This window comes from Manis javanica, chromosome 14 (genome assembly GCF_040802235.1).
Source record: "Manis javanica isolate MJ-LG chromosome 14, MJ_LKY, whole genome shotgun sequence".
NCBI classification, from domain to species: domain Eukaryota; kingdom Metazoa; phylum Chordata; class Mammalia; order Pholidota; family Manidae; genus Manis; species Manis javanica.
The window spans coordinates 45,304,252-45,318,106 of record NC_133169.1 but is presented as its reverse complement, the minus strand read 5'-3'; the positions used below and the strand labels follow the sequence as shown (position 1 = coordinate 45,318,106).

The 13,855-nt window shown below is 37.2% G+C and overlaps 2 protein-coding genes across 2 annotated transcripts; one reads left to right on the top strand and one right to left on the bottom strand.

Annotated features, from left to right (window-relative positions):
- The first annotated feature begins 3,086 nt into the window (after window positions 1-3,086).
- LOC140845924 (mitotic-spindle organizing protein 1) lies at window positions 3,087-4,199 on the top strand. The gene has a single exon (XM_073221121.1). It carries the CDS (start codon window positions 3,173-3,175, stop codon window positions 3,410-3,412), a length of 240 nt encoding a protein of 79 aa, XP_073077222.1. The 5' UTR covers window positions 3,087-3,172; the 3' UTR covers window positions 3,413-4,199.
- Window positions 4,200-8,144: 3,945 nt separating this feature from the next.
- LOC118973760 (olfactory receptor 2T11-like) lies at window positions 8,145-9,000 on the bottom strand. Its single transcript, XM_037025603.2, is given in 2 exon segments — window positions 8,145-8,310; window positions 8,312-9,000. Coding segments are annotated over 2 exon segments (855 nt in total).
- Between the last annotated feature and the right edge of the window lie 4,855 nt (window positions 9,001-13,855).

Genomic DNA, 13,855 nt, shown 5'->3' with positions numbered 1-13,855 from the left:
CTCTGACTGACAGTCTGACCTACAATGCTGGTCTCCTGCAATCTGTCTGACAGTCTGACCTATGACACTGGTCTCCTGCACTCTGTCTGACTGTCTAATTTATGACAGTGGTCTCCTAGACTTTGTCTGACAGTCTGACCTATGACACTGGTCCCCTGCACTCTGACTGACAGTCTGACCTATGATGCTGGTCTCCTGCACTCTGTCTGACAGTGTGACCTATGACACTGGTCTCCTACACTCTGATAGTCTGACCTATGACACTGGTCTCCTGCACTTGGACTAGGACTTTCACCACAGGTCTATGAGGTCTCTTGCTTGTAGAAAAGAGATCACGGGACTTCTCAGCCTCCATAATTATGTGGCCCAGTTTCTTATAATAAATCTTCTCTGTCTCTCTCTCAGTGGATAGATAGACAGGTGATTGGTGCCACATCTATCTCTATATGAATATCTATATATAAAATATATGCCTATGTATGATTATGTAACTATATAGAATTTATATATCTATATTTGTATACCTTTATCCATCTGATTTATCTGTCATCTCTCTATCTATCATCTATCTATCTATCTCTTATCAATAGATCTATCCCCTATGGGTTCTGTTTCTCTGAAGAACCCTAACACAGTTGTACATCTGATATACAAACCATTTGAATACTTTCGTAAAACCCTCAAAGTGTCTATTACCAACAGACTGACTATTATAACATAGCTTCTGTTGTTCAAGAATACTTTCTATTCATGTCAGAACACAGATGTCATAGTAACTCTTGATATCTAGGTAAGATTTGTTTAAAATCACTGACCCTCCAATATTCGTGGTAGGTGCTTTCCCTTAGATTTTCGTGACTCTCAATAAATTTTTTACTCATGTGGTCCCTTCTCTATTGCTTTCCCTGAAGTTGTGCAGATACCACATTTAAATATTAAGTTACCTTTCTTTCCCAACATTTTTAAAGCAAGGATTTCTCCTCTTTGTCAAAGAGAGCTGTGTGGGTTTTTGTCATAATGTCTTATTCCAATGAGATAGAATGATAGAATGGCAACTAAAGATGCACACAGATACACTTTTTTCAATGATACATATATTTTTAAAAATTTTAATGATATGCATTACCATTAATGTTATCAGTGGTGGTATCCAGCTCCATGGATCTTTCTCCCTAAGTCTGGCTCTCAGCCAGGACAGAGTTCCCACCCTAGACCTCTGTCTTTCCAGGTATCAGGATCATAAAACTTGGGGGCAGTAATACTTGCTTATCAAATATTGCACTTTAATAAATCATGTTAATCATTGGAAAATTATTTGGCATTTTTAATGTTCTTGTTATGAGAGGAAAACCTTAGCAACAGATTAATAAGGTCTTTTTGTCACGCAGTGGTATAATGCACACCCATTAAAAATTTTAAGTAGTGTTTAATGATAACCTAAATATACATGATAAAATGGTGAATTGTTAAAAAATATGAAACATTCAAGTAAAATTTATAGAAATTAGTACAAAGATACAAATAAATGTACCCAACAAGGAATTACTTCTCTACCACAGAAGTATATTGAATGACCATCTTTATTCTATCATTATAGTACAATAGGAGGGAAATTGCCTTAGAAATGTATTTGAAGCAATGAACTTCTCTTAATATTAACAAAAATATGTCTGGAGAGAAGTAATAAAGAAAATATTGTATCTCCCTTATTGCTTCTAGAGGGATATGGAATAAAAATGAGACAGAACATGTAAAGACCAAGGTGAGATGTGAAGGGCAACTGTAAAAATAACTATGATGGCAATACCTCAGTACACCTCTAGGCTCTTACAGAAAACCACTAGATATATCAGTGGTGGAAGTAATCCTCCCTTCTATTCAGTGAAGTGGATATCACGATGAACCAGTTGCTCCTATGATTCCTGGTGGTATTAACTATCCACATCCCATAGGGTTCATACTCAGGTGTTTGAATTTAGAGTTTAATCCCTTAATCCAGGATGTACCCTGGGTGTTGAGGACTATAGTAATGATGATGATGCTGGTTATAAAAACTAACCCAAAAACTAAACTAGTCAGAAAAGCACTCCACTTACAGTACAAATTTAATGTTTATGAAAATGAAGAAACTGAGTCACAAAAATGTGAAGTGCTTTCCTCAAGGCTGTAAGTGGTTGTGTTGTGTTGAAATCCAACTGATTTGTGTGCTTAAACACAGAATACTACCTCTACTAATAATATGTCAAACAATAGTCTGCTCAATGTAGAAAATATTTAATGACAAAAATTTTTTAAATCAACATCAATCCTTCATAGGTACTGTTAATATCATTTTGTAGTTATATTTTGTTTTTTATTCCCCTAGTCATACATGCTCTTTAAAGAAATACACTGAGGACATACAATGTAGCTTTGGAATAATATTATGTTAATTATCCACCAGGTGGCCATGGGTGATGCCAAATCGTTCCCATATTAGCCTACTAGAGTTCCAGATAGAATCTGAAAATAATCCCTTCAATTAATATACACATTTCTCCTTCCTGTGGAGACAGATCATCTAGCCAAGGGATAAAGGGGACAGATATAAGAGTCTCCTATACAGTCACAAATATCTATGATTCCGGTAGCTGAGGAACAAGCTGCTTAACGCATAGAGAGAGTTCTGGCGAGAGTGGTGTCCTGAGAACGCGCAGAGGGTGCTAAGCGGCCAGATGACAAAGGCAGAACTTCCTTCACCTCAAGGAGCAACCATCACAGACACAGAAAACTTCTGTTATAAGACGCTTCTCCCACTTCTTGATTTTTGATTAGTGCTTAAGACAGGAAACTATGGTACAGAGATCAGTTATCATGGCCAAGGATACATAAGCTAGACATTAACAAAAAAAGCTTCAAACACCAGATAGTTTAACTATAAGCCAATGATTTTAAGGCCTAATTCACACCTGAAAGTGGTATATAGGTATCAGCTAATTTAAAAAGCATTTAAATGTTAACAGAAAATAAACCTTATGAAAAACAATGAGGTCAAGAGCTGAATGATCACTTCTTAGGCATGCACAAAAGTAGAAACCTGGGTGAGCGGGGACGGGCGGTGTGGTCGCCCAGGAGAAGGGCAGGCGCTCCGGTTCCGGGTAAATCCCTTCTTCCGCCTCGGCCGCCCTCCGCCATGGCGAGTAGCAGCGGCGCCGGGGCCACGGCGGCAGCGAATCTGAATGCGGTGAGGGAGACCATGGACGTCCTGCTTGAGATTTCAAGAATTTTGAATACTGGCTTAGATATGGAAACTCTGTCCATTTGTGTACGGCTTTGTGAACAAGGAATTAATCCAGAAGCTTTGTCATCGGTTATCAAGGAACTTCGCAAGGCCACTGAAGCACTAAAGGCTGCTGAAAATATGACAAGCTGACTTTCTGGAGAAATCCTGATGAGATATGTGAAGTCCTGCAAGAGGATTTGAAGATTGTATTGTAGTCAAGGATGTACAATGAATTACTGCATGCAGCAGTGCAGAAACATTTTCTTTTTGAAAAGAATTATAAAACCATAGTTTTATAAATCAGTGGAAAGTGGCTTACAGAGAAGACTATCAAGTGTGTTTACATCACATTTTACCTTTTTTAACAGCTCTAATGCTTTGACATTGCTATGTTCATATTTATGTATTCCTTATTTAAAGCTCTGGTAACTTTAATTTTCTAAGCAGTGTGTCTGTCAGATGTGTACATCAGCTCTGCTGGTTGAAGTATAGTGGAACCCATCAGAAGTAATGTGGTAGTTAACGACTTGTTGACATTTCCATTATAAACTTTAATTTTGAATTGTTTATGCAGAATACCTGTGGATTTATGTTGTATTGGGCTAAAAGTTGACAGAATTTCAGTCACCATTTGTGAGTAATGATTTAGGTTTATCATGTATATGAGAGTCTCATTTTTTTAATAGCTTGGAAAACATTTGTTTTAATTTGCTCTTTAACAAAGAATATTTAGTTTTTTAAACATACTGTTTGTTGGATAGTAGTGTGAATCAGATTTTTGTATTGATTGAAAAATAAAACTTTTAGGAACTTAGATTTTAAAAGTAATGGCAGTGCTTAGGTTAGTATTATCATTTGAATCATTTAAGTTTAATGAGAATATTGATGTTTTTCTAAGTGTTATACTTCTACAAATGATGGCCTAAGAAAGTGCATAATGAAATATTTTCCAAGATTTCCAAAAAGTAAAATTCTTCTACTTTTATTACATAAAAATAATTTGAGTACTTACCTAATACATCTTGAATAAATCACTAAATAGGAGGTGTCTTTCAACAAATATTATTTTCGGAAGGAATAAAAATTGCCAGTCATTAAACACAAGCTAAATAATCAAATGTTCTGTATCAAGAATTACAAATATCCCATTCTAATGTCATTTTTGTGTGTCAGTTTTACTCTGAAAGTTTTAACTAATCAAAGTGATTTTTCAAAATTAATTTTAGAAAACTTAGGATGGTGTTAATTCTGTTGTAGGAGAAACTCAATGGAATATTTTTCCCAAGGTTATTATTCATTTTGTCTGATTTTATTTTAGGCTTTGTTGGCTTCCATTTAAATGACATTACACACATTTACTCTTTAGTAGCATTTTTTGTTCTTTAGACATATTGAAGTGCTTTTAATAAGATTTAGTAATATTTAAATGACAATCTTCTGTACTGTTTTAAAAATCTAGCTTTTTGACCACCACTTTGACTTTGTAAACAAATGCATGGCATCGTTACCCATGTATACAAAAAGGTCTATTGGCAGAACTGGTTGGGAGACAATAATGACTTGTGTTGGTAAGTAATATTAAGCAATGCAAATACTGCATGTTTGTGTTTATTAAATAAAAAAGAGAACACTTGTCAAGTTGCAAAATTTGTATGTACTTTTAGGCCATAAGAGTTTTATTTATGACTTTGTAGATTAAGTTATTTATGTGTGAAACAAAGCAGGAAAATACACTGAGAAGGAGTTATATTTACAGAGGGTTTCTTTAATAAAGTTACATTTTTTAAATGTAAATGTATATATTTTTAATGCAAACTTAAGTAATATTTCAGAAAATGAAACCAAGTAATGATACATTTACAGTGTTGTGTGTTTGTTAATGACAAAATAAAACCATATGGGTGGTAAAAAAAAAAAAAAAAAGTAGAAACCTGGATCGTGTCAATCAGATTTGTCGGAACACAAAGGCTGTTCACTGAGCACAACTACAGCTTCGGGACATTAATTCACACTAAGTGTGGAGACAGCTTTTCAGCAGATAAGCCTTCACAAACACAAGAGTAAAGATGGGATATATTGGGAGTGTGTTAACTTCTGAATTTAATAATTAGCATATTGAAAGAACAGGATGTTACCTTATGATTCCAAATCACATCATTTTATCCTAGAAGATCCACAGCGGAAGGAATGTGGGTTATACACCTTTAATTTACATAAAGGGAACAATCCATTAAACAAACAATGATGCATACCGATTAAATGCTTCAAGTTCTAAGCACTGGAAAAACATAAATGATTACAACATGTTTACTCACATAAAGAATGCTAAGTCTGTAGAAGTGATAGCAGTTGTTTTTCCTATTATTCTTGTCATTATTGTTGCCATAATCAGTTGTAGGTAACACAGTGGATGCTCATTCTTTGCTAGGCTCCCGTGGGGAGCAGTTATTAGACTATTGCACAGATATGTTTATCTTAAATTTATAAATCAATCCCAAAAGATTCCTAAGACTACCTGACAATCCTGATATCTCTACCTTGTTCATTGCTCACCTACTCTCCAAAATGCCTTTATTCTCAAGTTTTTAACAATCCGCCCTGTTCTCACAGAGAGGAGCTCTTCTTGGTTCTGATCACACAGGGAAAACAGGAGGCAAAAGACAGTAACTCACTGGTGCCACGCGGGGGCTCTCTCCGCCTTCCCTCCTGCTGTGGTTAATGAGCTGGCCTTGCTCACACACGAAATTGGTTCCAAAGCTTTTGACCATTCTCAAATGTCTTCTGTCTGTAAGAAATTTCCCCCTTTTTCATTCATCACCAATTTTCTCTTTTATAGAATGCTTCCCTTAAACCTGTCTGTAATATCCCACAGCAACAAAACACACTGGAGTCATACACCCTTCTAGCTACTCCTCCATTTCTCTGCTCTCATTTAGCACAAAAAGACAAACTGTATTAATTAATATTTTATTCATCTTGTTCCCTTCCTTTCCCTCTATTTTACCCCAAATGCCCTCTGAGCATAACTCCATTTTGATTGTTCCTACTAGGTCCCGAGCAGACTCCAGGCTGCCAAATGCAATGGTCAGTGTTCAGAGCTCACTGTGATCCAGCAAGACGCTGCACCTGCTGCAGCTGATCGCACTTCCCATCTTTGAGCCATTCTCACACCTGAATATAAGAAAATATTTTATGTTACCCAATCAATACCTATCTCTTTATTATTTATTTTTATTTACTTATCAAATTATAGTTTTAGTCCAATATTATATTGGTTTCAGTTATACAATGTAATGTTTCAACAATTATATACATTATTATTCAACACTATAAGTGTAGTTATGATCTCTTACCACACAATATTAAATATCATTAACTATATTCCCTGTTACATTTTTCTTCCCAATAGTAATTAATTTTATAATTGGTAGTTTTTATCTCCTCATGCCCTTCACCTATCCCCCCCGTACGGTCATCACCCATTTTTTCTCGGTATCACTGACTCTATTTCTGTTCTTGTTTGTTTGTTCATTTGTTTTTTACTGTCTCACTTGCTTCCCAGTGAACAAAGCTGCCTCAGTTCTCACTCTCAACCCTCTATTCTTACCTAAATGATCGCAACTCATCCTATGCCTTTTGATATCTCTTCAACTCTGAAGACTCCATATTTAGATGTTCAGCCCAGAACTCTAATCTGAAACCCAACTGACTTCACACAACTAACAAGCATTTGAAAAGTGTCTTCATAACAATGAAATTCTCTATTTCTCCTACTCAATATTGACATTTGAAAAGTTTTCAAAATATCAGTAAATAGAAAAGCCATTGTCACTTTGCTGGGGCCCAAACCATTGAGCGATCGTTCACTCTGCATTCCTCCCAGCAGCCATCTTTCCCGAGACCTGATCCTGCTGCCCAACTGCTCCATTCAGTCCATCTTTGTCTCTCATCTCTAAAGCCTCTGAAGTTGTCTTCCTGTATCTACCTGACCTAGTTCCTAGCTCTATTCTCCACATTATAAACAGAGTGATCCTTTTAAACTGTATATTATATCAAATTACATCGCTACAGAAAATTCTTCAAAAGCTTCCCATCTCACCCAAAACCAAACCAAAAATGTATTCAAGTAATACTGATGATGAATCATACAGATTTGGGAAATGTAAATTTTCTGTCATAGCCTTCCTCCTTCCTAGATCTCTGCTATTAAAATGACATGGAAGAAGACAAGGTTATGTTCCTTTATGTTAAATATTAGAGTATATTCTCTTTCAGTAAATATGTTTTACTTCAATATTGAATATTCATAGTCATCTGAGTCAGGCTCACTTACTGTCACATGTACCTTGCACTTGACAGTCACCGCTTTCAGCACGAGTGGCATGAAGGTGATCAGAGACCTGAGGATCCACTGAGAGAAATCCAATAACCAGAGACAACGCACATTGTGTGGTTTAATTTCTTTGTTACTTGTGAATTGGCACTGTTTTTCTTTATTGATACAAAAAAATTCACAGAATTTTGGGCACTGAAATTTGGTAGCTTTGGAAGGTTTTTGATTTGTTTAACAATGAGTTAAGTGTGGAGAAACCTGTGAAGAGTTAGTGTGAAATCTAATATCTGTTCTTCTTCATTTTTTTGAGAAACAAATGACCTAGATCAGATGAAATCTTTAAGTTAATTAATAACACATTATTTTTCATAGCCAGAAAGTCTTTACTTAAGTAATGAAACATTGTGGGTCTCCGTCACTCCCAGGAAAAAGTCACAAGCTAAGGTAAATCATCTTAATTGCCAAATGTGAATAATCTCTGATAGCTGACCAACAGTCTCTTGTGAAACAGGGCCTATAGAGGATGTTCCTTGGAGACATTTTTCCAGGTCACTGGAGCTTTAAGCATCCCTTGTGGGTGCTTTTGGAAGAGCACTGTACAAATGTCTTTCTAAATGCCCCTGTGACGTCCTTGTTTCTGAGGCTGTAGATGAGAGGGTTGAGCATGGGTGTGACGAAGGTGTAGAAGGCTGACACTATCTTGTCCTTCTCAGGTGTGGAAGGACTGGGGAAGCACATACGTGTAGAAGGCAGCCCCATAGAAAATGCTGACCACAGTCAAGTGGGAAGAGCACATAGTAAAGGCCTTTCTCCAGCCTTCAGGGGAGCGCACGCGGTGGACGGTTAGCAAGATGAGGGAGTAGGAGGCTGCAATAACAGAGACGGGGATGAGCAGCATGATTACACAGCAGATGTACATTAGGGTTTCATACAAGGATGTGTCGGCATAGGCCAGCCTGAGAACTGCAGGGATCTCACAGAAGAAATGGTTGATGAGGCGGGAAACACAGTAGGGGAAATTTATGGTGATGGGTGTGAGTAGCAAGCCATCCAGGGACCCACCAAACCAGGCACCAGCAGCCAGCAGTAGACACACCCTGTGGTTCATCAGCACGGGGTACCACAGAGGGTCACATACGGCCACATAGCGGTCATAGGCCATAAGGCCCAGGAGGAAGAACTCTGAGCCAATCATGGTTAAATAGAGGAAGATCTGGATGCCACAACCCACAAAGGAAATGGTCTTCTCCTTAGAAACCATGTCAACCAGGAGCTTTGGGACAGTGGTACAAATGAAAACAGTGTCCATCATGGACAACTGGCTGAGCAGGAAGTACATGGGGGTGTGGAGGCGGGAGTCCACCTGAATCAAGGATATCATAACCAGATTTGCAGTTACAGCCATCACAAAAATAGCAATTGTAGATGATCAGGTGTGGGCCTGTAGACTAAGTATTAATCCAAGCTAGACAAGGGCAACAAAACATCCATGGATACAGAAGATTTCTCTCAAAACAGGGGGTATGGGGTTTTAAGCCTCACCTCTGTTGATCCCCAATTTCTCACCTGATGGCCCCCCTGTGACTGTGCCTGTCGTAGGTTGTTCCTCCCCTGAGGAATCTTACCTGTCTCTGAGTTACCAGTCTTCTTCTGGGGCCATACAGGGAAATGTAAAGTTGGTAAGTGAGAGAGAAGCAATATTGTTTGAAAAGATTAGCTTTTTACTTCTTTACAGATTTATGCCCTGTGGCTTTTATGCCCAGCATTTGTCTTGAGGTATCTTTACCACTTGGAAGGATTATGATACTCAGTAATTTTGTTATGAAGCACGAATTCTTCTTAAGGGTTGAAATTAGCAAGGAAGAAGAAAGGGTATAGAAGTAGCAGATGGAAGAAAACATGGGAAGATTGATTATTTCTTTGACGTATCTTCTTGTAGAGTAACATAAGCATGTATAGGCTTTAAACTACTAATTAAATTGCACACACACATTAACATAATAGGAATAGAGCTACATAACTAAAGCAGACCCACAATTACCAGCCATCTCCAGTGAAACCAAGAAAACCAGTTAGGCACCCTAGACATTTGTGAAAACTTATCAATGATATGATGGATATTGTCTAACTGAATTTGAATAGTTTAAGAAAGATCAGACAAATTAAAACAACACATTCCTGGGTAATGTTCACATCCCATATGTTCTTTTAACAGTAGTCTATAGTCGCACGATTTTGGAGAACTGCAACTTGCAGTTCTCCTAATTCTTGGTTGAGTTCCAACAGTATAGATCCAGTCAAAATTGTTGTTTTACTGTATGGACAGGCCAGCTTAGATATCTCCTTCTTCATTCCAATGACAAGTCCAGGAAACGCTGGGATGAATGCAGGTAAAACTGCAACAGCACCACGATATTTGTTGAAGTTTTTTGATGATCATCTTTTGGAATGACTCTTCCAGACCATGGGAATATTGGAAGTTTTTCTTCATATCTCATCTTAATTCGTTTTCTGGGTAGCCAAATTAGGCTTTGATCCTCTGTATAAACACAAACAAACCCTTTGCCTACACTTTGATACGCCCTTTATATCATTGTGAAGAACATATTGGAGATCACCACACAGGAACTGCTTTTTTTTTAAGTGAAAGGAACATTATCAGAAAAATGCATTTCCATAGCTAATCATCGGACACCCTTTAAATGATCAAAATTAAGGATATTTAAAGCATGCTTTAATCATTGATTTACAGTTAGTTTAATCCTATCAGGGAGTAATCCCCCTTTTCTTTCTTTCTTTTTTTTGTTATCATTAATCTATACTTACATGACAAATATTATGTTTACTAGTCTCTCCCCTATACCAGGTCCCCCCTATAAACCCCTTTACAGTCACTGTCCATCAGCATAGCAAAATGTAGAACCACTACTTGTCTTCTCTGTGTTGTACAGCCCTCCCCTTTCTCCCACCCCCCATGCATGCTAATCTTAATACCCCCCTTCTTCTTCCCCCCCTTATCTCTCCCTACCCACCCATCCTCCCCAGTTCCTTTCCCTTTGGTACTTGTTAGTGCATTCTTGGGTTCTGTAATGTCGCAGCTGTTTTGTTCCTTCAGTTTTTCCTTTGTTCTTATACTCCTCAGATGAGTGAAATCATTTGGTATTTCTCTTTCTCCACTTGGCTTATTTCACTGAACATAATAGTCTCCAGCTCCATCCATCTTGCTGCAAATGATAGGATTTTCCTTCTTCTTGTGGCTAAGTAGTATTCCATTGTGTATATGTACCACATCTTCTTTATCCATTCATGTGTCAATGGACATTTAGCTTGCTTCCAATTCTTGGCTATTGTAAATAGTGCTGCGATAAACATAGGGGTGCATCTGTCTTTTTCAAACTTGATTTCTGCATTCTTAGGGTAAATTCCTAGGAGTGGAATGCCTGGGTCAAATGGTATGTCTATTTTGAGCATTTTGAGGAACCTCCATACTGCTTTCCACAATGGTTGAACTAATTTACATTCCCACCAGCAGTGTAGGAGGGTTCCCCTTTCTCCACAACCTCACCAACATTTATTGTTGTTTGTCTTTTGGATGGCAGCCATCCTTACAGGTGTAAGGTGATATCTCATTGTGGTCTTAATTAGAATTTCTCTGATAATTAGCGATGTGGAGCATCTTTTCATGTGTCTGTTGGCCATCTGTATTTCTTTTTTGGAGAACTGTCTGTTCAGTTCCTCTGCGCATTTTAATTGGAGTATTTGTTTTTTGTTTGTTGAGGTGGGTGAGCTCTTAATATATTTTGGACATCAAGCCTTTATTGGATCTGTCATTTACAAATATATTCTCCCATACTGTAGGGTACCTTTTTGTTCTATTGATGGTGTCTTTTGCTGTACAGAAGCTTTTCAGCTTAATATAGTCCCACTTGTTCATTTTTGCTTTTCTTTTCCTTGCCTGGGGAGAAATGTTCAAGAAGAGGTCACTCATGTTTATGAGATATTTGCCTATGTTTTTTTCTAAGAGTTTTATGGTTTCATGACTTACGTTCTTGTCTCTGATACATTTCAATTTTACTTTTGTATATGGGTTAGACATTGGTCCAGTTTCATTCTCCTACATGTAGCTTTCCAGTTTTGCAAGCACCAACCTCCATTACTAGGTTAAATAACAGTGAGGAGAGTGGGCATTCCTGTCTTTCTCCCGATCTTAGAGGAAAAGATTTCAGCTTCTCGCTGTTCAGTATGATGTTGGCTTTGGGTTTATCACATATGGCCTTTATTATGTTAAGGTACTTGCCCTCTATACCCAGTTTGCAGAGAGTTTTTATCATGAATGGATGTTGAATTTTTTCAAATGCTTTTTCAACGTCTATGTAGTTGATCATGTGGTTTTTATCTTTCTTTTTGTTGATGTGGTGGATGATGTTGATGGATTTTCGAATGTTGTACCATCCTTGCATCCCTGGGATGAATCCCACTTGGTCACGGTGTATGATCCTTTTGATGTATTTTTGAACTCGTTTTGCTAATATTTTATTGATTATTTTTTCATCTACATTCATCAGGGATATTGGTCTGTATTTTTCTTTTGTGGTGGGGTCTTTGCCTGGTTTTGGTATTAGGGTGATGTTGGATTCATAGAATGAGTTTGGAAGTGTTCCCTCCTTTTCTATTTTTTGGTAAACTTTGAGGAGAATGGGTATTATGTCTTCCCTGTATGACTGACAAAATTCCGAGGTAAAGCCGACTGGCCAGGGGGGTTTGTTTTTGGGAAGTTTTTTTATTACTGTTTCAATTTCATTGCTCATAATTGTTTTGTTTAACTTCTGTGTTTTTTCCTTAGTCAGTCTTGGAAGGTTTTATTTTTCTAAGAAGTTGTCCATTTCTTCTAGATTTTCCAGCTTGTTGGCATATAGATTTTCATAGCAGTCTTCAATAACTCTTTGTATTTCTGTGGAGTCTGTTATGATTTTTTCATTCTCATTTCTGATGCTGTTGATGTGTTTTGATTCTCTTTTTCTCTTAATAAGTTTGGCTAGAGTCTTATCTATTTTGCTTATTTTCTCAAAGAACCAGCTGTTGGTTCATTGATTATTGCTATTGTTTTATTCTTCTCAGTTTTGTTTATTTCTTCTTTGATCTTTATTATGTCCCTCCTTCTGCTGACTTTAGGCATCATTCGTTCTTCTTTTTCCACTTTTGGTAATTGTGATGTTAGACTATTCATTTGGGATTGGTCTTCCTTCTTCAAGTGTGCCTGGATCCCTATATACTTTGCTCTTAAGACTGCTTTCACTGCGTCCCACAGAAGATGGGGCTTTGTGTTGTTGTTGTCATTTGTTTCCATATATTCCTTGATCTCTATATTAATTTGTTCATTTATCCATTGATTATTTAGGACCATGTTGTTAAGCCTCCATGTGTTTGTGAGCCTTTTTGGGGTTTTTTGTAGAATTTATTTCTACTTTTATACCTTTGTTGTTTGAAAAGTTAGTTGGTAGAATTTCAATATTTTGGAATTTACTGAGGCTCTTTTCGTGAGCTAGTATGTGGTCTATTCTGAAGAATGTTCCATGTGCACTTGAGAAGAATGTATATCCTGTTGCTTTTGGATGTAGAGTTCTATAGATGTCTATTAGGTCCATCTGTTCTACTGTTTTTTTCTGTGCCTCTGTGTCCTTATTTATTTTCTGCCCAGTGGATCTATCCTTTGGGGTGAGTGGCATGTTGAAGTCTCCTAAAATGGATGCATTGCATTCTATTTCGCCCTTTAGTTCTGCTAGTATTTGCTTCACATATGCTGGTGCTCCTGTGTTGGGTGCATATATATTTAGAGTGATTATATCCTCTTATTGGACTGAACCCTTTATCATTATGTAATATCTTTCTTTATCTCTTGTTACTTTCTTTGTTTTAAAGTCTATTTTGTCTGATATTAGTACTGCAACCCTTGCTTTCTTCTCTCTGTTGTTTGCCTGAAATATGTTTTTTTCATCCCTTGACTTTTACTATGTTCATGTCTTTGGATTTGACGTGAGTTTCTTGTAAGCAGCATATAGATGGTTCTTGCTTTTTTATCCATTCTATTTCTCTGTGTCTTTTGATTGCTGCATTCAGTCCATTTACATTTGTAGTGACTATTGAAAGATATGTACTAATTGCCATTGCAGGCTTTAAATTCGTGGTTACCAAAGGTTGAAGGTTAGCCTCTTTAGTATCTTACTGCCGAACTGAACTCACTTATTGAGCTATCATATACA